This window comes from Hippocampus bargibanti, linkage group LG20, assembly GCF_051943395.1.
Source record: "Hippocampus bargibanti isolate YZ-2025 linkage group LG20, ASM5194339v1, whole genome shotgun sequence".
In the NCBI taxonomy this organism is placed as follows: Eukaryota; Metazoa; Chordata; class Actinopteri; order Syngnathiformes; family Syngnathidae; genus Hippocampus; species Hippocampus bargibanti.
In genome coordinates, this window is record NC_142753.1 from 2765261 (window position 1) to 2791624 (window position 26364).

At 41.5% G+C, this 26364-nt stretch overlaps 1 protein-coding gene and 1 pseudogene across 8 annotated transcripts in view; one reads left to right on the forward strand and one right to left on the reverse strand.

Moving 5' to 3' along the window:
- Positions 1–26364, forward strand: part of ppp1r9a (protein phosphatase 1, regulatory subunit 9A) — a 67563-nt gene that overhangs the window by 21136 nt on the left and 20063 nt on the right. For 4 of the 8 annotated variants that reach the window (XM_089022952.1, XM_089022955.1, XM_089022956.1 and 1 more), the window contains exons 3-8: positions 556–688; positions 5061–5181; positions 7000–7104; positions 8994–9132; positions 9836–9988; positions 23062–23115. In XM_089022952.1, the coding sequence (XP_088879078.1) occupies positions 556–688; positions 5061–5181; positions 7000–7104; positions 8994–9132; positions 9836–9988; positions 23062–23115 (705 nt within the window). Of the gene's footprint in view, positions 1–555; positions 689–5060; positions 5182–6999; positions 7105–8993; positions 9133–9835; positions 9989–23061; positions 23116–24870; positions 24925–26364 lie in introns of all 8 variants that reach the window. The other 4 variants (XM_089022954.1, XM_089022959.1, XM_089022957.1 and 1 more) reach the window with 2 other exon arrangements.
- LOC148882700 (general transcription factor II-I repeat domain-containing protein 2A-like) lies at positions 11494–12488 on the reverse strand (annotated as a pseudogene).

The window sequence follows — 26364 nt, forward strand, 5'->3', positions numbered from 1 at the left end:
GTCTCTGTGCCCCGTTATTGACTAGCGAAAACTTGTGAAAAATGAGCCTTTCCGGGAGAACGGAGGCGCATTTGTTGCCAAACAATTAGTCTGCGTAAACAAGAGTTGATGAAACTAAATATTCCAATGGGGTCATGAGAGTGACCTAGTTTGCTGAAACCAACATTTGTATCAAGTACAATACATATTGATTTTATAGCGCTTTAACAACAGCTGAAGCTGTAACAAAGCGCTAACATGGACAAAAGGCAAATGTTGACCCCTCGTGGAAGGGCAAAAAAAACATTGCCAGAGTTCTGACCAGGACCTTCGGGAATGGCACTTCACATCAAACTTTTCAATTGCCGAATAAATTCGAGACTGGCAGCAAATGAGTTAACATTCACAAGCCAGCTACATGAATGAGATAGTTTATACTAAAAATATATATAAATACTTTACCCAATTAGAACTGAATTTTATTTTTGGATCGTATTTGTGGGTGAAATTTCCAATATATGCCCCCTCTCTTTATTTTCAAGCCAATCTGGTACCATTTTATTTGATCCACTTTAGGTATTCAACACTTACTCCAACGAGGACTACGACCGGCGCAATGAGGAAGTGGATCCCGTGGCCTCGTCCGCAGAATACGAGCTGGAGAAGCGGGTCGAGAAGCTGGAGCTTTTCCCCATGGAGCTGGAGAAAGGTGGGAAGGAAAATTGTCATGACAAATTTAACCAAATTGCCCACTCGATTTTGAGGTGTCGTATTTCCCAAGGGGTGTACACTAAGTGCATTTTCCTCTGGATCTGATCCCCCTGAATAAACATTGTAAAAAAAAATATTTTGTCTTCAACGTCAAGTAAAGGTTCTCAACAAATGTCTCCCCGGGTTTCTACTTTTGGCCCCGGATGTAAAATAGAGCGCTTTTCGTTGTGGGTTCATCACCTTCCAGTCATGGTTATGTAACCCTAAGCTCTTAGGGCATAATGGATGGAAGTGGGAGGAATATTGCACTGGAAAGGAAATTCCCTTCCAGAACAATAATGCCATACGAGTGAAGGTCAGCGTGCGCTTTGGGGAGGCCTCTTCTCTTCTTTTGCTTCTATAAATAGTGCACTATCCATATGCGTGTTTATTTATATTCAATTTCCCTTCATATCTTCACGCTATCTACTTGCTTTTATCCCTGACGTACTCTCTTACTTTTTATTAGATTTTGAACCGTAATTTCCGGTGTATAAGGCGCACCGGAGTATAAGGCACACCCCCAATGAATGGTGTATTTTCAAAGTTTTTTTATATACAGTAAAGTCTCGTTATATCGATATTCAAGGGAGTCCGAAAAAATATCGATATAACCGGGACTATCGATATATCCGACCCTGTTTGCATGTAATTTTTTCCGTGCGTGCATAGAAATAGTATCGATATAACCGGGACTATCGATATATCCGGTATCGATATAACAAGACTTTACTGTATAAGGTGCACCGGACTATAAGGCACATCATCAATGAATGAAAAACGTTTTCCAAATATAATATCTAAATATATAAAAGTTTTCCAAATACAGTGGTACCTCGGTTCTCGACCATAATTCGTTCCAGGGCCCTGTTCGAAAAGCGATTTTTTTTCGAACACCGAAACCACCTCTTTGATCCTGTCACTTGCGAGTTGACGGAGGGGGGGGCGGGGCTATCTATCCCGGCCGTTCTCCAATTGTCAATTGTCTGATCATGGACACGGGGCATTTATACGGTTCGCGATCACCTTGCAATGCCGGATGATTGACTCAACTCGCTGCGCGAGTGTATACGGTCCAAGGTATTTTCCCTGCGTCCCAGAAATGTATGTCATCTTCCGGGATTGCGTCAGTTTGCACCCTCGTGTGCCATTTGCTTTTGGCCGTAGTAAGCAGGTAACAAATCGCTACGAGCCACGTTGACTCCACTTTCTCAGCGGGTTTCAAAACTCTGAAGTACACTTTTGAGTCAGGGTGTAGTCCGAGGCATGCTTCTGATTGGCTGCCGGTGCCGAGTATGCAAATTGCCAAACGAACGTCTGGCAATTTGCGAGAGGATTTAACAAACATTATGTGTCATAATTTTTCGCGTCTTCGAACGTTTGTTTGGCAATTTTCATACTCTGCACCGGCGGCCAATCAAAAGCCTGCTTCGGACTACACCCTGACACAAAAGTGTACTTCAGAGTTTTGAAACCTGAAAGTGGAGTCCTCGTAGTGTTAAGCAGGCAACACAACGCAAACGTTGCACGCCCGCACGCGACACCAGTTGGAGACAGCGTTACACCCATGCGCCCCTCAGCTCCCGACCCTACGCGTCGTATTGGCGTTCAAGCACCGATTGATGTTCGAACACTGAAGCAAGAATATCTCGAATATTTTGTTCGAACACCGATTTGTTCGAACAGTGAGGCGTTCGAGAACCGAGGTACCACTGTATAAGGCACACCACATTATAGGGTGCTACATTAGAGGCTGGGGTGATGCACGACTTCTTCTCCAGGGGAAAATGGAGTCGGTGGCTGCTGACAGTAGTTGCCAGACCTGTTGTGTCTCAATATTACTAAACATATAAAGCGCACCTGCGTATAAGGCACAAGGTCCTCTATTGAGGAAAATCAATGCTTTTGGGTGCGCTTTATCCCTTTACAGACGATTGGGTCATATTTGGTACACTAAAGATAAGTGCTTATAGATCGAAAAAATTAAAGGTAGCAGTTCAAGTTTCGATTGTAACTGATGCAGCACAAGTTACATGTCCCTTTAACACAGGTTATGTGCAGCTATGCCTTTAAGAGCGTCAGTGACATCATCTCCTTCTTGCGCAACACAACGTGCGCTCCTCCATCTTCAAAGCTCCTTCTACTTCTCGTCACGGATCAAATATCACGTAAGTATATGTTGTGACGATTTTATGAGCTATTCAGAAGAGGTTTACCTTGATACTGATATGCATAAACTAACGCTAACTTGTTTATTTACCAAGAAATATTAAAAATAAGTAGTGTTCCTAATGTAGAACATTCGGCGTGCTAACGCTAGTTTCATGATGATATTGTTGATCCTGACTGGGTACCCGATGTGAATAATTGTAAGTGAATGGTGCGTTTTACACTAATAGCTGTACCTCATAGCTTTGCATTCTCAATATAATTATTGAAACGGAGGTCCATATGTTTTTTTTATTATATTCTAAACAGAAATTAGAAAACTTAAAACATTTTCATCATAATGTCTGGTACAAATTTAACACTTCCTATTTCCAAAAGACCGTGAAACATGGTAGGAGCAGGTACAACACTTACAAGTTTCTGTGAAAAAAAAAACAGGAAAAGCTAAAAGTCTATATTTTATTTGGGGCAAATCAAAGACAGCAAAATTACTTCTGAAGGCCTTGAGGACATTAGATTGGCATGTCAAGTAAAATCATCTCAGAGAAAATTTGTAATCAGAAAATGTAGAAATGATTGTTTTGAAGAACGTAATAGGTTGCATTTCCACTTGTGTTACATAAGGTTTTTTTGCCACCTAATGGACAAAATAGTCCCCACTGTGCATTTCACATTGTCAAATACATACAGAACTTTGACTTGAAGATAAAGCATCTGAAAGGACTGAAATTCTGTTTGTGATGTAATGTAAGGAAAGAGATGCCCATTTCACGGTAAGATCAGAGCATTGAGATCAAATGGTTAGTTTGGTATAGTTTTTGCTTATTTGAATGTTGCTGTGCCCATATGTTTTTTCTAAAATACCCATGTACTCTATATCTTTCCAGATCCTGATGGGAATGAAATAGATGACCATGTTGATGAAGACATTTTGGCATCGGACACAGTCGTGACTGTTGCATTGATGAACTTCTATCACTATTCAAATATTTTCAAAGGATTTTCGATGAAAAAATGATGGATATTATTGTTGAACAGTTGAAATTCTATGCAATGCAAAATAACATCAATAAGCCCCTGTGTCTCGCCAAAGAAGAGCTTGAGAAGTGGCTGGGATTGATATATTGTTTCTCAATCTCAAAATGACCAAACACTCGGATGCATCCAACCAGGAAACAATCATCGATTGCATTCTGATAATTGGTTTACATCTATCCCCTTACTCAAACATTTTGCAACAAGAAAAATCTGGTGTTGTGGCACAGTGAGGCTCAGTCGATTGTTCAGCTGAACCACAGCTAAAAGACATTGTGGTTCTTTTCCCGCCGATGATACAGTATTCGGTTTGACAACATAGCTCATGTTCCATATGTTGCAAAAAAACTGCAACAGGTGCAAGCATGGCACATGCTCGGTGAAAACTAATATTTACTAAAAAAAAAATGTAAATCTTTGTTTGAATCATCACAAGAACTGCTTTGCATTATTCCATGGTTATTAGCTAGTTTTCTTTATCTGTAAAGGAACTATGTATTTTTATGTAAACATTTTATGTCAATATTTTATGTAAATTATGTATGTATTTTATGTAAATATTTTATGTATTTTATTTTTTTAATAAAAAGATGTCATATGGGTAAAAGTTTAGTCTTTGAAGTTGCACTTGACATATGTTCCAAAAAAGGCACCCTCTCAAATAGGCCTTTCATGACGATTGTGCCAAATTAGGCACAAATTTTCTTAGGCTCAAATTTTCTACATTATTGAAAAATAATAAAAAAGGAAGCTACTAGTATGTTATTATATCCATCAGTGACCATAAAAACTGAACAGATTTTTTTTTTCTAATTAGAAGATAATTCAGGCAGTAAAGGGTTAAACACCGGAAAATATGTTATTTTTATTGTAGTTTTTATTGTTGATTAAAAAAAGGTCACAGGTTGTTTTATGTAATGGAGAAACACAAACCACAATTCTCAAATGACATTTGACCGTCCCTCCAATAACCAAAATTAAAATGACCTCCAACAGCTCGTATGTGACAAGGATAAAAAGTTACAATTCAGTTAAATGGAGTTTATCAATGTTGTTTTCCCCCAAAGCATGTTTGTTTTTATATTATTTCATGTCAGTTATTTCAACTGTGCTCCACCTACATTCAGATGAGGACGGCTTAGGGATCAGCATCATCGGGATGGGCGTTGGTGCTGATGCGGGCCTGGAGAAACTGGGCATCTTCGTCAAAACTGTCATTGAAGGTGGAGCGGCGGAAAGACACCGCAGGTGAAGTTCTTTTAGATCCTGTTCATAAAAGAAAAAGAAAAAAAAGGTCAACAACTCCCAGTCTGCCATCTGTGGCGTGTGCAAAAAGTGTTGGTGGTGTAAGCTATGTGTAGCGCGTACACCGAACCCACACGGGGTTGCTGTCAGATTTAGTGGGAAGGGGTTGAGATTAGATCCGTAGAGAGGCTCACTGTGCTCTGTCTCACACAGAGCAGCACATGTGATGGAAGAGGCCAAGTGAAGTCTCTTTATTGTTACCACATTTTTACCATCCATGCACGCATCATCCTTTTAACTCGTACGCTGCCATTCCCGAATTCATTCAGGAATTGAAAAGCATTAAATGGAGCGCCATTTCTGAATTTCTTCGCATTTTGTTTTTTTCTTGCTTGCAATAAAGCGCTGGTCAGACCTCTGGCAATGTTTCATCTTTTCCACAAGGGGGCAATATTTCCCCATTTTTCCATGCTAGCGCTTTGTTACAGCTTCAGCTGTTGTTAAACCGCTATATAAATCAATATTTATTGTATTGTATTTTATACAGCCTCCCCCATTTCAAGCTCAGATAACTCCAGACCTATATAACTTAGAAATTAATTTTTTTCTGACGAAAGAAAAGAGTCTAAGGATTTTTGCGGTGAATTGAATGTTTATGTAGTCCTAAAACTCAATATTCTTAGGGTCCTGCAATTGGAGTGAAAATGACAAAAACCCTGGCTCAGGAGTGGACACATTTTTTGCACATCGTCTGGCAGTGAATGAGTTTTCAAAAAGTGTGAACAGTGCACAACAAGAGCTATATTTTGTATAGTTTGATGATTTTTCACATATGGTAGCTGACGCAAGCAAATCAGTCCAAAGTGTCGCTGCATCTCCCCTTGGAATCTTGAACAAGATTAAGTGGGATGGAAAATGGGTGCAAAAGTGCCGAGGGTGGAGTGGAAAGTTTTTGGGGGGCGGGGGAGCGGTGGTTTTCTGAAAATGAAAGGCCAGTTTGGATCAAATTCTTCGCGTTTTCACATGCTCTCAAGTTGTACCAGAGTGGCTGTTAGTCCACTGAGTGGCACTGCATTTGTAGTTAACAGAGAAGCGTCAGTTCTGTACTAAAAAAGAACACAGGATTATATTTCCGGATGCCTTTCACACAGAGCGAAGTAGACTAGACGTAACTTCTGTAAAAGCTTTTTGGGTTGTTGCAGTGATGTTATTCCACATGCATGCTCACATGTCATATATTTCGGTTATTAGCTCTCCAACTTGGTTCCGTGTGTGCATGTTGACCTTTTGTCCATGTTAGCGCTTTGTTACAGCTTCACATGTTGCTAAAGCACTATATAAATCAATATGTATGTATTGTATTGTATTTTGTACACCTGCCCCCATTTCAAGCTCAGATAACTCTACACCCATATAATTTCTCACGCTGAATTGAATGTTTATGTAGTCATATTATTCAATATTCTATGGGGCCTGCAATTTGAGTGTCAATGACAAAAACCTTGGCAATTGAATGGACAAATTTTTGCTCATCGTCTGGCAGTGAATGAGTTAAGATGTCAGATGTTGTGGGTCAACAGTAGCCAAAATGGAACTGTATAGTGCCACTTAGCAGTTTTTTTGACAACGATACTAGTGCAGCGTGTTCTACCGGAAACAAATTCCTTGTGTGTTCTACATACTTGGCAATAAAGATGATTCTGATTCTGATTCTGACATAAAAGCGTATGACAAGCAACGTGTGTTGGTGTTTCAGATGATGTACAGTCAAATAACATATTTAAAGGAAATAAATATGCTAATTTTGCGATTGTGTGTTAGGATCAAGGTGAACGACCAGATTGTCGAGGTGGATGGGACCAGCCTGGTGGGTGTCACACAAAGTTTTGCTGCCTCTGTCCTCAGGAACACATCAGGAGTTGTACGGTAAGAAGCTCTCCCTGTAAGAAGGTAAAAAGTTGATGTGGAGTGGAAAAGATCATTAATAAATGTGTTTTTTATTACTGTATTAAAATTGTGATTGGCCAATAAACCAGGAAAAAAAAACTAATATAGAACCACTGCCATATTTTGATTCACTGAGCGGAATGGACAGGACAATAATCAACAGGACAATAATCAAGAAATTAGGATAATAAAATGTGCTTTTATGTTCAATTGAAAGCTTTGAAAATGACTGCAATATATGAAACTCACTTTAAAAAAAAACCATACAGCTTTTTAGGACAATTGGGTCCACTTAAATTTGACATCAATGTGATGTTGCTTGTTTGAACGGAAAAACGTTAATTTAACCAAAACGAGTAGATAAATGAAAATGGCGACTCCATATTCACACTCAGTGTGTTTTTTTCCTATCACTCGACCTCCTTTCACTCTTCATTCAGTCTCTGGTTTTCTCCATCCTCCTCCATCATGTCACCAACCACTTAGTGCACCTCTCCCTCCTTGGCAACTCCTTTCCCTCAGCCAGCTGTCCTACATTAGACATTTTATCTATATTTAGTGTTTCACATCATGCGGGTCTCAAAACGAAGTCAAGTTCACATGCAGTGAAGGAGTTTCAAAATCTGAAACACACTCGGGTGGAAATAATATGGGGACGCCCCTAGAATGATTTTTTTTTGTGCTCACCCCAGTTGTTGCTTCACATGTAGATCAATAATAAAAGGCGCCTCTGCTGGAGCGTAAGACCGTGTCTGCACTGCCTTCATATTAGAAAGCTTTCCAGCTCAGTTGAACTAAGATGGGTCACCAGAACACGTCGCTCTGAGAACTTGCAGCCCATCTTCTAATTATAGTACAGTAAAGTCTCGTTATATCGATATTCTCGGGAGTCGGAAAAAATATCGATATAACCGGACTATCGATATATCCGATCCTGCGGCATGTACATTTTCTCCTTGCGTTCATAGAAATAGTATTGTAATAAGCAGTACTATCGATATAACCGATATCCATATAACGAGAATTTACTGTATTTTGGGTTACAAATTAGATGATAAGGAACAGCCATTGGGCCAAAAAGGCACTTGTTTGACAAAGGGGGATAAAATAAAATAAAAATCTAAACCTCAAGGGATGACGAAAGAAAAGTCTTATTGTTCTTTAACGTGTTTTTAATTACACTTTGAAAGCCATATACCATATTTCCCGGTGTATAAGACGCGCCGGAGTATAAGGCGCACCAGCAATGAATGGTGTATATTTTTTACTTTTTCTATATAAGGTGCACCGGACTACAAGGCGCATCATCAATGAATGAAAAAAGTTGTCTAAATATAATATATCAATAGATCAAAGTTTTCCAAATATAAGGCACACCACATTATAAGGCGCTACATTAGAGGCTGAGGTAACGGAGGAAATTGAGTCAGTGGGTGCTGACAGTAGTTACGAGACCTGTTGTCGCTCAATATTACCATATTTTCTGGTGTATAAGGTGCACCGGAGTATAAGGCGCACCCCCAAATGAATGGTGTATTTTCAAACGTTTTCCATATATAAGGCGCACCGGACTATTAGGCAAACCTTCAATGAATGAAAAAAAAAATCCAAATATAATATAAGGCGCACCTGCGTGTAAGGTGCAGGGACATCTTTTGAAGAAAATCAAGGATTTTGGTTGCACCGTATGTATACCGGAAAATTCGGCACATTGGAATCTGCACACATACAGCACAGGAGAAGAATTCAAGTGCATTTTATAGTTACCACAGTTTCTGGATTCGAATGGAGCACCATCGGGGTGTAGTAGGTCAGGATTCCGTTTCCACTCTGTGAAAGGTCACCTGACTGTCTGTCTCCAAATGCAGCTTTGTCATTGGCCGAGAGCGCCCGGGCCAGCAGAGTGAGGTGGCTACGCTCATCCAGCAGACCCTGGAGCAGGAGAAGAGACAAAGAGAACTCCTAGAGCAGCAGTGCACCCAGTATGACGCTGATGATGATGATGAGGTAATGACTATGATCGGTGTAATTCAGTGTCTGACTACACACAAATAAACTTAGCGAAAATATAATATCTTTAAGTTAGGTTTCAAGTTTTATGGAAACATAAATCATCCACCGGTAGTCTATAAAAATTGAAACGAGCTTCTGTTCATTCAAAGCTTTGTCGGATTATACCATAACAAAATCATGATCAAGATCTAAGCGGCAATAAGTACAACTCATCAATATTAATACGCCTATAAAATTTCCAGCAAATTTCTCCTCGGGTGAGCTGGGATAAAGGCTCCATATCCAAATGTGACTGACGGCTGTTTATTGGCGTCTGATCCTGTGACATGCGCACACTTTTGCGTGGAACTATTTGTCATCAAGCGCTTAAACTTGGCCATCTGTCAGTTAACTCATTCACTGCCGGACGATGTGCAAAAATGTGTCCACTCCAGTGCCAGGGTTTTTGTCATTGTCACTTGAATTCCAGGGCCCACAGGATGTTAACTTTTAGGACTACTTAAACATCCAATGCAACGTAAGAAACCTTAGGCAGTCTTCTTTCATCAGAAAAAAAAGTTATTTCCTAAATTATATGGGTCTGGAGTTATATGAGCTTGAAATGAGGGTGGCTGTACAAAATACAATGCAATACATGCATCCCAGACATCTATGAGACCCTTATCTGTGACTGACATCGCTCTTTCTGATCTTCAAGCAGACAGGCGAGTACGCCACAGATGACGAAGATGCGACGCCCGTCACGGCAGGTGCGGGAAAGATCATCGAAGTGTTTGACTTGCCAGAGAACGATGACGTCTTGTCGCCCACGGATTTGGATGCCACTAAACTGTACCAGAAGTTCAGAGAGGTAATTTTTACCCTGCTGCATGGTGACAACCATTTCAAATAAAGAAGTATATAAAAATTTTAATTTAAAGCTCTCTACAAAGTGTCTTTTCTATTGCATTGTCTCGGAATACAGCAGAAAATACTTGGGTGATCCCCGGTACCTTGTGGTTAACTTATTGTCGTTTCAGTGCATCGCAGATTTCGTGTGTCGCGGAAAAAGCGACACACAATGCTTTTTGCGGGACTTTGTTTGGTCTGAAATTCGTGTTGATCCGTGTTGATGGTGAAATTAGAAGGAAAAGACATAAAGTGATGGTGAATCGTTGTGTGTTGCACCAAGACTACTATTTGATATCCGCTGACACAAATTCCCATCAGACAAATCAGCCCATTTCCAATGGAGCATGGGCACTATCTTGTGCATTTTCTGGGACGCTACATTACTGTCATTGACGGCTCGAATTGATATGGGAGGACTCCTTTAATCTATTTCAAACATTTATGCTTTCCTCTGACCTATTTGAATCATATTCATAACTGGATGAGTAACAAGAAAGCATCTTCTCCGAATCTGAACTCCGTGAGCCCATTGTTTTGTTTCTTGAGCAAGGCAAGACGACTTGGCGTGATGTCATGAACTGGGGGCGGGACTTTCTGAAAATCCCTAGTTTCGAGCTGATTTGTGGCAGATTTTGGACACTAAGTCATTTTCAGCTTGCATGTTTTGGGTATTTTAGATGCTATAAAACGTTTTTTTCTGATGTCAGTTAGGAAACAAAAAAGTGATGTCGGTTGTCCTTTAAAGGACAACCGACGTCACTTTTTTTTGTTTCCTAACATCAGAAAAACGTTTTATAGCAGGGGTGGGCAATTAATTTTTATCAGAGGCCGCATGAGAAACTTTGTGTCAGAGGGCCACCAACTTTCTTTCATTGTAAATTCTCAAATTAAATATTTTGAATAGCTGGTACTGATAATCAGAAGAATAAAGCACTCTGTAAATATTTCTATTAGGTTATGTGAAATTGTGGTGTATTGGTTAAATAAGAAAAACAATTATTGAACCAGTGCAATTTATTTTTAACTTGTTAATCTCCACAAACAATAACTTGTAATGTTTTCCACCTCATGTTACCTCTTCAGTGAAAATAATCCAGTCTGTTCTGGGATTGAACAAGGTCATTGAAATCTGGCGGAATGTCTGAAGTGGCTATCCGAAGGACAGCTGAGAGGTGGTCATCAGTCATAGAGGATCTGTGTTTGGATTTGTTGAACTTCATTACTGAGAATGTCTGTTCACAATGATAGGTCGATCCAAAGAGGACTAGGATCCTCTGAGCATGCCTCCTCAGGTGTGGAAAATTCTCCTCTTTGAGGGTGGAGTAAAAGTTCAGCAGTGAGACTGACTTGAAGTGATCTGCCAGAAGTGTGTCAGACTGCAGATCAATGAGTTCCATCTGAACTTCACTTGGTGCATCATCCACATTGCAGTTGAAGGGAGAAGAAACCATGTGCATTTCACTATCAAGAGTTTTGAAATCTTGAAATCGCCTTGTAAACTGCATGCAATGCTTCTAACGTGGTTGAGTACTTTTGGAGGTGATCACCTGATCTTTTGGCTTCCTTAAGTGTTGGCAAGTGGGTCAGAATGTTGACCTTCACTTGGCTTGAGAGAAGCTGCAGTTTTCTCATGAAAGCCTTCACTGCACTGTACATCTCATGCACAAAAAGGCCCTTGCTCTGCATTTTGACATTTAGTTCGTTCATTAGTGCAGTCACATCCACATCGAATCCGAGGTCTGCCAACCAGTCGTTATCTGAAAGTTCTGGGACGTCATGACCTTTCTGAATACAGAACTCCTGAATCTGGTCTCTCTGGTCCCAGACACTTTTCAGAACCTTGCCAAGGCTGAGCCACCAAACAGTGCAGGATAGCTTATGTCACCATGTTCAGCCTCATTTTCCTCCAACAAAGCAACAAACTGTCTGTGATTTAAAGCTCTCGCTCTGATGAAATTAACTATTTTCGTGACAGCATCAACGACATGTTTCATTTTTAACACTGTCTTACACAACAATTCCTGGTGTATGATACAATGCAAAAATGTCAATTTCTGATCAGGGTTCATTTCTGTCACTTTATCCTGCATTCTCTTTAAAAGTCCAACATTTTTCCCGGTTAGATTTGCAAGCTTGTCCCATTTCAGTCCTAACATGGCCATACATGCATTTACCTCTCTGAACAAGTCATTACCAGTGGTTGTCCCTTTTATTGACTGCATGGCTGCCAACTCCTCCGTGATTTCAAAGTCTGCGGTTATTCCACGTAAGAAGATGAGCAGCTGGGCGGTGTCACGTACATCGCAGCTCTCATCCAAAGCCAGAGAAAAAAAGTCAAAGTCGGCCGCTCTGTTCTTCAGCTGAAGCTCTAAGTTTCCCGCGATGTCCTCAATCCGCCTCGTTACAGTGCGTCGGGAGAGTGAAACGTTCTCAAACGCGCCCTTTTTCTCTGGGCACATCAGCGCAGCAGAGTCCAATAAACACTCCTTAATAAACTCTCCGTTGGAAAATGCCCTACTTTTTCTGGCGATTTTGTGAGAAATGACATAACTTGTCCTGACGGCTGCATCTCTGGGAGTGTGAAGTTTAGTGAAACATCCTTGTTGGGTTTGTAGTTTTGCAAGCAAGCCATCAGACACCCTTGCACGCTCTTCACCAGCCAGATTTCTGTATTTATCTTCATGCTTGGTCGTGTAGTGGCAATTCAAATTATATTCTTTAAACACAGCAATCTGTGTACCACAGACTAAGCACACTGCTTTACCTTTAATTTCTGTAAAGAAATATTTGTCAGTCCATGTCTTGTTGAAAATACGGCATTCGTTATCAACTTTTCTTTTCTTGGGGTGTGCCGACATCTTGAGCCTTGAGGGTAACCTGGCGAACAGAATCGCCTTCACTCACTTCCGTGTATACACGTAAGACTCTCGCGTATATACACATAAGACGTAGAGTCTACGTCGTGCATACGTAATGACCTAACGCTTTTCAAAATAGAAGTTAAATCAATTTCTTGTTTAATTTATGGCCTCACGCGGGCCGGACAGGGACGTACAAAGGGCCGGATGTGGCCCGCGGGCCGTAATTTGCCCAGGTCTGTTTTATAGAATCTAAAATACCCAAAACACGCAGGCTGATATTTTTAGTAAAATGCAAAACACCAATAAAAATGACTTAAAGTGTCCAAAATCTGCAAAAAATTGAGCTGCGAATTGGGCATTTTCAGAAAGTCCCGTCCGCAGTTCGTGACGTCACGCCAAGACGTCTTGCCTTGCTCGAGAATCAAAACAATGGCTTCAGATTCGGAAAATATGCTTTCTTGTTACACATCTAGTTATGAATATGATTCAAATAGTTCTGAAGAGGAAAGTATAAATGTTTGCAATCAATTAAAGAAGGTCTTCCGGGTCATTTTGAGGGATCAATACTGATGTGTAGCGTCACAGAAAATGCAGAAGGTGGCGCCAGAGCTCCGTTGGAAATGGGTTTATTTTTCAGCTTGGAATTTTTGTCAACGAATATCAAAGACACATACAACGATTCACTATTGCATTATTTATGTTTTCCTTCTAATTTCGCCATCAACACGGATCAACACAAAGTTTTCAGACCAAACAAAGTACCTCAAAATGCATTGAGGTGATGCAAGGTACAGTGAGACCTCAACTTACGAACTTAATTGGTTCCCAGACAGAGTGTGTAAGGTGAAAAGTGTGTATCTCGAAGAAAAAAAAATCCCATAGGAAACCATTAAAATGGGAATAATCCGTTCCCGGGTTTCCATAAAATATACTTTTCAACTAAATAAGCCTTAAAACTACACACAACCTACCTTATCCTATGCATAATAAATTTGCTATGGTATTGTAATTAAAGAAATACACTGCATTGTATCATAAAGTCACTTTATTTACATTTGTGATGGTCATTGATGACTTGATGGAATGGCGTTGGAGGTCGAAGGTCAAAGGGACTTGCTGTTTGGAAAGAGAGGCACATTACATTACGGTAATTAAAGAAATAAACTGTGCTGTAAAATAAAGCTGCATTTACCTTTTTGATGGTCATTGATGGCTTATGGAATGAGAGTCACAGAAGGACTGTTGGTAACTTAACCTCTGGTGTGGCTTCTCTTTGCTTCTTTGGAGACTCCTCATCCTTTTTGTTGATTAAAAACCTCTTAATTGACACCAGTTGCTTTCTGACTTTTAAGGTGTTACGAGGCTGAGGCATCACATTATCGTTCCTCATGTTGATGATTGTCATAGCCAGTCTTTTCTGGATGGAACTGTTCGGTAAAAGCCTGCACATGATTCCACTTTGCCAACATTGCCTTCTCCTCCTCGCCCTCAGATGTTCTCGAACCATACGTTACGGGCTTTAAAATCCTGAATAAGCACCGAACTTCCAGGTTGGCGCATGGCGATATCGGCGTGAATTAGCCATGCTTTCTCGCATAAAATAGCTTTACTCACGCTGTCGCCGGATAGCTGCTTTACGTGAATCCAAATTAAAAGAAGTTTTTCAACTTCTTCGATTGCCCGAGACCGTCGCTTTAAGAGCATGGAAACACCTTTTGCAACAGCCGCACCTTTGATAGCTTCTTTGATGCGAAGGATGGTAGCGATGGTGGACTTAGCATAGCCGCGCTCTGTCGCTAAATCACACAAACGCACACGTCGTTCGTGTTTTTCAATTATCTCCTTCTTCTCAGCGACGGTGATTTCATTGTGTTTCTTCTTGGGCTGAACACGGGCCTTTGGTGGGTTTTTTTCGGTGCCATAATCGTAAAAGTATAAGCAAAAAGCTGCAAGTAGGCGATGGACGTGTGCATTCAATGAGAGGGGGTGTGCAAAGTAGCGTCGGCTGGAGTGCTGTTCGGTTGCCGAAGATCACTCCGCCAGAGCCGAAGGTCGTGTGCTTTCGTGTTCTTCCGCAGAAGATTATGTATTTATGTATACACACTTCCACCGAAATGCGTAAGATGAAAATAGTTCTTATTATGAGGCTTAATATTCATAAATTTGACGTTCGTATGATGAAAAGTTCGTATTATAAGGCGTTCGTAAGTTGAGGTCTCACTGTATGTCCTTTCTCAGTCAGGGGCATTCCTTCAGTGACGTATAGTGACCAACTCAAAAGCAAGACTTCCGGAATATTCAGCGCAAGTCTTGAAACGTAAAATATAGCTGAAAAGGTTTCTTCAGCCGTCATCTGTACTTCTTTAAAGGTGTCGGACGTTTCGCTTCTTATCCAAGAAACTTAGTCAGCAAACTAAATTCTTACTGATAGTTTAGGCCCTATATATCCCTACTGTCCATACATGGCGGTGCCGGACTCTGCTATGATAGGTCCCTGCTCTCAAGTTGGGGGGAGCAGATGACTACTCCCTGCGGCTCCAGGGGGGAGCAGATGACTACTCCCTGCGGCTCCACTGATTGTTCCTATTGTTCTGACTAACGACTAGCCTGATTGCCCCACTTCCTCCGGTATCACCTCATCAGTATTACTAATCCAATGTTGCCTGAGTACGCTGTTGTACGAACGATTCAAATTGAACCTCACCCCACCATATCGGTTTAATGAAGGATTTAGCTGTTTTATGAAAATCACTTCTTTTACTGCCCTTTCAAACCATCTATGTTCTTTCACTCAGATTTTAACCTCATTGTTGTCAAATGAGTGGTTGCTAGCTTTTAGGTGCATATGTACTGCCGACTGAGGCCCACTAGTATTATCCCTGCGATGTTGATAAATTCTTTTTCTGAGAAATTGTTTAGTCTCCCCAATGTACTGCTCTTTACAATTTTCATTTTTACAATGTATTGAATAAACTACATTACTTTGTTTTTCATTTGGCAGCCAATCTTTTGGATGCACTAATTTTTGCCTTAAAGTGTTTATCGGTTTGAAATAAGTAGGAATTTTGTGTTGCCAAAGGACTCTTTGTAGTTTTTCAGAAACTCCTGCAACGTAAGGTACTGCTACTCCTCTCATTTTTGTATCTTCACAATTTTTGGTTTCATTCCCTATTCTTTCTTTCTGACATTTGTTAAATGACCACTGAGGGTACCCACAGTTTGTGAGTGCTCTCCTGATATGTTTTGACTCATCTTCTCACCCATCGACGCTAGTTGATATTAGTTTAGCCCTATGCTGGAGGGTTCTGATAACTTCTAGTTTGTGTTGTAAAGGGTGGTTAGAATCGACAACTCAGGTCAGTGTGCGTAGCCTTCCTAAAGACTTCTGTTTTTAGTGCTCTGTCCTCTTTTCTAATTACTTTACAATCCAAAAAGGCTAGTTGGTTCTCTTTAATGTCCTCGCGAGTAAATTTAATGTTGATGTCTACCGAGTTGAGGTGATCTCTGAAGGATTGAATTTCTTGTTTTTTAATTATGACAAAAGTATCGTCCACGTATCTGTCTAGGTCAGGGGTGGGCAAACTTTTTGACTCGCGGGCCGCATTGGGTTCTAAGATTTGACAGAGGGGCCGGGCCAGGAGCATTTGGTGTTTAGGCCAGAAATACTAAACCTAATGCATTAAAGGACAACCGACGCCTCCGGACAAGTTATGTCCATAATTTATAAAATCACTTCAAATTATTTCGACTGAGCGTATTTTACAAAGATTCCACAGCATATAGCTATAGTTTACGTTTTAAGACTTGCGCTGAATATTCATGAAGTCTTGTTTTCGAGTTGATGACGATCCCCATGTGACGTCACGTTTGGACCGCCCCTGACCGAGAAAGCGACACACAATGCATTTTTACTTTGTTTAGTCTGAAAACTTCGTGTTGATCCGTGTTGATGGCGAAATTAGAAGGAAAACACATAAATAACGCGATGGTGAATCGTTGTGTGTTGCACCAAGACAACTATTTGATATTCGCTGACAAAAATTCCCAGCTGACAAGTCAGCCCATTTCCAACGGAGCTTGGGCGCAATCTATCTGGGTGCTACATTGTTGTCATTGACGGCTCGAATTGATATGGGAGGACACCTTTAATCAATTGCAAACATTTATGCTTTACTCTTCAGAACTATTTGAATCATATTCATAACTGAATGAGTAACAAGAAAGCATCTTTTCTGAATCTGAAGCCATTGTTTTGATTCTCGAACGAGGCAAGACGTATTGGCGTGACGTCACGAACAAGGGGGTGGGACCTTCTGAAACTGGCCATTTCCGGATTCATTTTGAAGTCATTTTTATTGGTGTTTTTCATTTAACTAAAAATATCAGCCTGCCTGATTTGGGTATTTTAGATGCTATAAAACGTTTTTCTGATGTCAGTGGGAAACAAAAAAAATGGTGCCGGTTGTCCTTTAAATGCAGTGTGTACAAACCTCATAGCACAGTAAGAACACTACAACCCAATTTATTAACTGTAAATTTCAATCAAAGGTGCAAAGATAAAGAAATCAACATTAGTTGTATTAAGTTCATCCTGCCTACTTGATATCTAATTTAAAACGGATTCTTGTCTTGCAGACGGTGTGTTGTCTGTGTTCAGGTGCCTGACATTTTTGGAGTCAACGACGAAGGCGGAAGTGGGCGCCGGGGCATGTCAGGTGTTTGAGCGCCGACGGTGCGCTGTCTGTAAGATGGGAATCTGTTTTAAATTAGAAATCTACATTTATTGAAACTTTCACTTTCAACATTCAAAACATATTACACAACAAAATACTCAAGCTCAATAATATCTATTTGTGTTAAACTCTGCAAAATCATGGATGGATTGTCCTGACCGCGCACTCTACAAACTCGCCACGGACGCCCTTGCCTTCACGCGCAAACAGTACACGTGTATCGTTGCCAAGCACACAGACATAGGCTACCTGCAGTTGAAATTTGCGTACTTGGCACGGCGGCCAATCAGTAGCCTGCTTCGTGCTTCAGACTTTCCCAAGCGTTAGAAGGTCGTAAGTTTGCATATTATTTTCCAAAATAGATGCACAGAACCTCAGCCTAGACGAAAGATTCAAAAGAAGCTAACAAAATTTGTGACACGCAAACATTGCATTGTGTACCATGACGACCAACGACATACACTCTTTTTACTATAATTTGGACACATTCGGCGGACCGGATTAAAAAGCCTAACGGGCCGTATGTGGCCCGCGGGCCGTAGTTTGCCCATAGCTGTCCTTGTGCCTACCACAGCACGCCTTCAAAAAGTAAGATTTATCTACAACCAACTCGACAAGCCATTTAGATCTCCATATTGCAAGCTTATGGACATGTTCAATATACTGTAAACAACTTGATAAGGCGCCGTTCATTTATAATAATAATAATACATTTAATTTACAAGCGCCTTTCTGAACACCCAAGGACACTTTACAACAAAGACAATACACAAAACAGTATAATCATGAATAAAACAATAAATAATAAAACAGCAGATTAAACTAGACCATGAAAGCAAGTTTAAACATGTGGGTTTTCAGTTGAGATTTGAAAGTAGGAAGGGAGTCAATGTTATGGATGTTGGGTGGAAGTGAGTTCCAGAGTTTGGGAGCGGAGCAGCTGAAAGCTCTGCACCCCATCGTTGTGAGACGGGCAGAGGACATACAGAGGTGGAGGGAGGAACGAGAGGGAACGGAGATTTGAATTAGGTCAGACAGATAGGGGGGAGCGCATATATATATATATATATATATATATATATATATATATATATATATATATATATATATATATATATATATATATATATATATATATATATATATATATATATATATATATATATACACATATAAAGATGTGAGTCAATTGACGGAGACCCAGAGAGGTGTGAATAAAAGGCCAATACCCAAGAGGTACATGCAGATAACCATACCTGAAGCACTCGAAACTGCCAAACAAAGGCTCCAGGCCTTGGCCAGTCGCCTAAAGAGGTACACGAAAGAGAATGAGGCCAGAAGAATAAACAGGCTGTTCGCAACACAACCTGCGAAAGTGTACGCTCAGTGGCAGGGTTCTAACAGCAGAGCAGACCCTCCAAGGCTGGAAACTGAAAGATACTGGAAAGGCATATGGGAGAAGGAGGTCGTACATAACAGCAGTGCACAATGGCTGGTGACTCTGAAAGAGGAGCACAGCAACCTCCCTGAACAGAACCCAGTTACCATCACAGCGGCAGATATACAAGGAAGAGTCTCAGGTATGAAAAACTGGACGGCACCAGGCCCAGATATGGTCCACACCTACTGGCTAAAGAAACTCACAGCTCTCCACGAGCGCCTAGCAGCACAAATGAACCAGCTGCTGATGGATGGGACTCACCCAGGATGGCTAACCGAAGGGCGAACAATCCTGATCATGAAGGATTCCTCAAAGGGTGCAGTTCCTTCCAACTATCGGCCAATAACCTGTCTCTCCACAACATGGAAGCTCATGTCAGGCATCATTGCGGCTAAGATAAGTGGACACATGGATCAATACATGAGCAAAGCACAGAAAGGCATTAGTAGAGATACTAGAGGTGCCAAACATCAGCTGCTGGTTGACAGAACAGTCGCTCAAGACTGCAGGTCCCGACATACCAACCTGTGCACAGCCTGGATTGATTACAAGAAAGCATATGACTCGATGCCACACACATGGATCAATGAATGCTTGGAGTTGTATAAAGTCAACAGGACCCTGAGAGCCTTCGTTGCAAACTCGATGAGGATGTGGAAAACCACACTTGAAGCCAATGGCAAGCCACTAACGCAAGTGTCCATCAAATGTGGCATATACCAAGGTGATGCACTCTCCCCACTGCTGTTCTGCATAGGACTGAACCCCCTCAGCCAGATAATCGCCAAGACAGGCTATGGATACCGCCTCAGAAATGGAGCTACGATCAGTCACCTCCTCTACATGGATGACATCAAGCTGTATGCTAAGAGCGATAGGGACATAGACTCCCTGATCCACACAACCAGGATCTACAGCAGTGATATCGGAATGTCATTCGGGCTGGAGAAATGTAGTCGGATGGTGACTAAGAGGGGCAAGGTAGTTCACACTGAAGGGGTCTCACTCCCTGAAGGAACAATAGCAGACATTGAAAACAGCTACAAGTACCTTGGTATACCACAGGCCAATGGCAACCTCGAATTAGCAACAAGGAAAGCGGCTACGACCAAATACCTCCAGCGGGTGAGGCAAGTCCTCAGAAGCCAGCTCAATGGCAAGAACAAGACCCGGGCAATAAACAGCTATGCCCTGCCAGTGATCAGATACCCTGCAGGAATAATAAGGTGGCCAAAGGAAGAGATTCAGACCACAGATGTTAAGACCCGAAAACTCCTCACCATGCACGGAGGGTTCCATCCCAAGTCCAGCACCCTGAGACTGTACACAAGCCGTAAGGAAGGAGGCCGGGGACTAGTGAGTGTGAGAGCCACTGTCCAGGATGAAACATCCAAGCTCCATGAATACATCAAAGAGAAGGCTCCAACGGATGATGTACTCAGAGAATGTCTCAGTCAATGGGGAACAGAGGATGAGGTGCTGGAAGAGGGACAATCATGGGAGGAAAAGCCCCTACACGGGATGTACCACCGAACCATAGCAGAAGTGGCTGATCTCAAGAAGTCCTATCAGTGGCTAGAGAGGGCTGGCCTAAAGGACAGCACAGAGGCACTCATCCTGGCTGCCCAAGAACAGGCCCTGAACACCAGAGCCATAGAGGCAAGGATATACCACACCAGACAAGACCCAAGGTGTAGGTTGTGCAAAGAGGCACCTGAGACAATCCAACACGTAACTGCAGGGTGTAAGATGCTGGCAGGGAAAGCCTACATGGAGCGCCATAACCAGGTGGCTGGCATAGTCTACCGAAACATCTGTGCGGAGTATGGACTGGAAACCCCAAGGTCAAAATGGGAAACACCTCCCAAGGTGGTGGAGAATGACCGAGCAAAAATCCTGTGGGACTTCCAGATACAGACTGACAAGATGGTAATGGCCAACCAACCAGATATCGTGGTCATAGATAAAGGGGAAAGGAAAGCCGTTGTCGTGGATGTAGCGGTCCCGAGTGATGGGAACATCAGAAAGAAGGAACATGAGAAAATCGAGAAATACCAAGGGCTCAGAGAGGAGCTGGAGAGAGCCTGGAAGGTAAAGGTGACAGTCGTGCCTGTGGTGGTCGGAGCACTTGGGGCAGTGACCCCCAAACTCGACGAGTGGTTGCAACAGATCCCGGGAACAACATCGGATATCTCGGTCCAGAAAAGCGCAGTGCTGGGAACAGCACGGATACTGCGCAGAACCCTCAAGCTTCCTGGCCTCTGGTAGAGGACCCGAGCTGAAATGGGGACAGACACCACCCATGGTGGGTGAGACGAGGATTTTTTTTTTTTTTATATATATATTGTGATGTCACGAGATGCTGTGTCCTGTAGGGCAAATACATCCCCCTAAGATGGCTCCACCCAGAGAGAGTCTTGGCCCCATCTGGTGGAAGGCAGCAATTAAAACCACACACCTGCAGCTGATCAGGGCTTGATTGGCAAGCAAGGCTCTTAAGGCAGAGAGCCTCTGATTGTGGAGCTTGGGGAAAGACAAGCTCGATTGCTGTGCTCTGTGAAGAAGTTGATTGCTGCGTGGAACTCGTTGCCAGTCCACGACTGGACACTGGATTTGAACCTAGCTAAAGTGGCTAGGCTACATGAGGAGGACGTCAAGAGGTGTGAGGCCTAGAGACTCTTGGAAAAGAACTCCGTCTTCAGCTTTACCTCAGAAGAGACTTTATTTGGATTTAAGCATCAGAAGAGACTTTATTTTGATAAGTATTGGAAGAGACACTATTCAAACCTTTGTTGCTTGTGAATTCCCCCTGGAACCCTTGATTAAAACCTTTTGTTGGTATCCAAACCTGTCGTCCATTGCACTTCTTGTCCTGTCCCGATGAGAGCTAGCCTCTCATGATATCACTATATATATATATATATATATATATATATATATATATATATATATATATATATATATATATATATATATATATATATAATATATTTTTAGATCATCTGCCTCCGCACACGAAAGTTTGTTATTTTTAAGAGCCGATTCAGTAGCTGTGATGTAGTCTATTGTAGGTATTGTTTTAGGAGTTAATGAGAAATTTAAACCTTTGGTTAGTACAGCCGTTTCTGTCTCTGAGAGATCTCTGTCTGACAAATTTTTGATCCAATTCTCCCTTTAAATCTGCTCATACCCAATTTTTCCATGTTTACCAGTAGGTGTGATTGTTTCTGTAAAGGTAATTTTTGAAATTTACCCTTTTGTTTCTCTTTGGTTTTGCTGTGGTGCCTCGTGTATCCGGATTTGTAATCGCTGATAATAATTCTGACTGTTTGTTTTTTTATCTCTATGTTAAGTCTCCTAATTCGCAAATTTAGTATTTTCCTAGTATAATTTTGTTGCATTTTATCGGCTAAGTATCCAGGTTCCAGGGGTGCTTGCTTCAAGCATTTAGGAATTAACCGGCTCTGTCTACATCTAAGATTGAATCTGAGGTGGTTCTTTAAGTCAGCTAATTTAAAAGTGGCCTTTTCTACGTTACGTACGAGCAGAAGGATGTCTCTCCCAAAGTTGGCAGCAATATGTCTGTAAAATATAGCTATATGCGGTGGAATCTTTGTAAAATACGCTCCGTACAAGTCATTTGAAGCGATTTTACAAATTATGGACACAACTTGTCCGGAGACATCGGTTGTCCTTTAAGGATAACATTCTGTCACACACACAGGGAATCACATGTTTTGCACACAAAAAGTTCATTTTGTCTTGGTATATTTTTGCTTTGCACGCACAAATATAGTGCTGCAGAAGGTCAACTTGTTTTTTGTTCGCCTCGAAGCGAGCACGTCATCACCGGTTCTGCAATCGGACTGGGTCATCTGCCTCTCGCACTGTATCGAGCTTGCGCAACCATGCGTTTGATTATCGGATCGTCCTCACTCGCTCACTCACGCTCTCTCTTCCCTTTGTACCCTCTTCCATCCTCTCTTTTCGCAAACAGCTCCAGATCAAACACACAGTGACCGAGGCCGAGATCCAGAAGCTTAAAAACAAGGTAAGTCAGCTGCACTGTCGATCGGACTGGAGGTGAACGTTGGCTGGTGATGACGACTTCTTTAACGGCTTAAAGGACAACCGGCGTCACTTTTTTGTTTCCTAACTGACATCAGAAAAACCTTTTATAGCATCTAAAAATATATATATATATATATATATATTGTGATGTCACGAGAGGCTGTGTCCTGTAGGGCAAATACATCCCCCTAAGATGGCTCCACCCAGAGAGAGTCTTGGCCCCATCTGGTGGAAGGCAGCAATTAAAACCACACACCTGCAGCTGATCAGGGCTTGATTGGCAAGCAAGGCTCTTAAGGCAGAGAGCCTCTGAGTGTGGAGCTTGGGGAAAGACAAGCTCGATTGCTGTGCTCTGTGAAGAAGTTGATTGCTGCGTGGAACTCGTTGCCAGTCCACGACTGGACACTGGATTTGAACCTAGCTAAAGTGGCTAGGCTACATGAGGAGGACGTCAAGAGGGGTGAGGCCTAGAGACTCTTGGAAAAGAACTCCGTCTTCAGCTTTACCTCAGAAGAGACTTTATTTGGATTTAAGCATCAGAAGAGACTTTATTTTGATAAGTATTGGAAGAGACACTATTCAAACCTTTGTTGCTTGTGAATTCCCCCTGGAACCCTTGATTAAAACCTTTTGTTGGTATCCAAATCTGTCGTCCATTGCACTTCTTGTCCTGTCCCGATGAGAGCTAGCCTCTCATGATATCACTATATATATATATATTTAATATATTTTTAGATCATCTGCCTCCGCACACGAAAGTTTGTTATTTTTAAGAGCCGATTCAGTAGCTGTGATGTAGTCTGTTGTAGGTATTGTTTTAGGAGTTAATGAGAAATTTAAACCTTTGGTTAGTACAGCCGTTTCTGTCTCTGAGAGATCTCTGTCTGACAAATTTTTGATCCAATTCTCCCTTTAAATCTGCTCATACCCAATTTTTCCATGTTTACCAGTAGGTGTGATTGTTTCTGTAAAGGTAATTTTTGAAATTTACCCTTTTGTTTCTCTTTGGTTTTGCTGTGGTGCCTCATGTATCCGGATTTGTAATCGCTGATAATAATTCTGACTGTTTGTTTTTTTATCTCTATGTTAAGTCTCCTAATTCGCAAATTTAGTATTTTCCTAGTATAATTTTGTTGCATTTTATCGGCTAAGTATCCAGGTTCCAGGGGTGCTTGCTTCAAGCATTTAGGAATTAACCGGCTCTGTCTACATCTAAGATTGAATCTGAGGTGGTTCTTTAAGTCAGCTAATTTAAAAGTGGCCTTTTCTAAGTTACGTACCAGCAGAAGGATGTCTCTCCCAAAGTTGGCAGCAATATGTCTGTAAAATATAGCTATATGCGGTGGAATCTTTGTAAAATACGCTCCGTACAAGTCATTTGAAGCGATTTTACAAATTATGGACACAACTTGTCCGGAGACATCGGTTGTCCTTTAAGGATAACATTCTGTCACACACACAGGGAATCACATGTTTTGCACACAAAAAGTTCATTTTGTCTTGGTATATTTTTGCTTTGCACGCACAAATATAGTGCTGCAGAAGGTCAACTTGTTTTTTGTTCGCCTCTAAGCGAGCACGTCATCACCGGTTCTGCAATCGGACTGGGTCATCTGCCTCTCGCACTGTATCGAGCTTGCGCAACCATGCGTTTGATTATCGGATCGTCCTCACTCGCTCACTCACGCTCTCTCTTCCCTTTGTACCCTCTTCCATCCTCTCTTTTCGCAAACAGCTCCAGATCAAACACACAGTGACCGAGGCCGAGATCCAGAAGCTTAAAAACAAGGTAAGTCAGCTGCACTGTCGATCGGACTGGAGGTGAACGTTGGCTGGTGATGACGACTTCTTTAACGGCTTAAAGGACAACCGGCGTCACTTTTTTGTTTCCTAACTGACATCAGAAAAACCTTTTATAGCATCTAAAATACCCAAAACACGCAGTATGATATTTTTATTGAAATGCAAAACACCAATAAAAATGACTTAAAGTGTCCAAAATCTGCAAAAAATTGAGCTGCGAATTGGGCATTTTCAGAAAGTCCCGCCCCCAGTTCGTGACATCACGCCAAGACGTCTTGCATTGCTGGAGAATCAAAACAATGGCTTCAGATTCGGAGAATATGCTTTCTTGTTATACATCCAGTTATGAATATTATTCAAATAGTTCTGAAGAGGAAAGCATACATGTTTGCAATCGATTAATGAATTTATTCAGTGCCATTTTGAGGCAACATTGGGGGAAAATGTCTCACCCAAAAAGACGCAGAAAATGGCCACCGAGCTCCTGTGAGGAATTAATCAGCCCGTTTCCACAGGCTGATAAATTCCTTAAATGGAGCTTGGACGCCCTCTTCTGGCTTTTCTGGTGCAACACAAGGTTTTCAGACCAAACAAGCATTGACGTGATGGACGGACACAATGTGTCCTTTTTTTCGGTCAGGGGCGTTCCTTCATTGACGTCACGTACGGACTCGTCACCAACTCAAAAACAAGACTTCCGGAATATTCAGCACGAGTCTTAAAACTTAAAATATAGCTATATGCGGTGCGATCTTTGTAAAATACGCTCATTAGAAGTCATTTGAAGCCATTTTACAAATTATGGACACAACTTGTCCGGAGATGTCGGTTGTGCTTTAAAACAATATGAGAAATGAATGCAGAAAGTATGTCGCAATTTTCTTTTACAATTTTACATGCAACTAATTCACGCCGAGCGTGTTCATATGACCACAGATCAATTCATTTTTGAAAATAGTTCATTTTTGTACCCTCATGCCGAGCGTGTCCATAACGGTTCTTATCTCAGAAACTAAACACTGTTCAGCAAAATGGATATCTTTTTTTTTGTAGTTTTTCACATCCTTATTACCCTATATACAAAGTTAGAAACCAATCTGAAAACATTTGCTATTCTCGGTGTAAATGGGTTAGTTTTGTTGTATTATTTAAAATTTACAAAAAAAGATCACAAACAGGGGCAACACCCTCCCCAACAAAAAAAGAACCTATATTTTAGATACGGCTGTTATGGAAGTTAGCTCTCCCACTGTCATGATCTGGTTGGCGACCAACGGGTGGCACTGTCGGCAGCTGCACAGGTGTTGGTCGTTCCAATCAGCGGCTGTTAAAAGGACTCCCGGCACGACCATTCTGTGTCGGGTCATTGTATGTGTTTGCTGCACCCTGTCAGGTATGTTTCATCTTGGCAGATTTTAACTCGTGG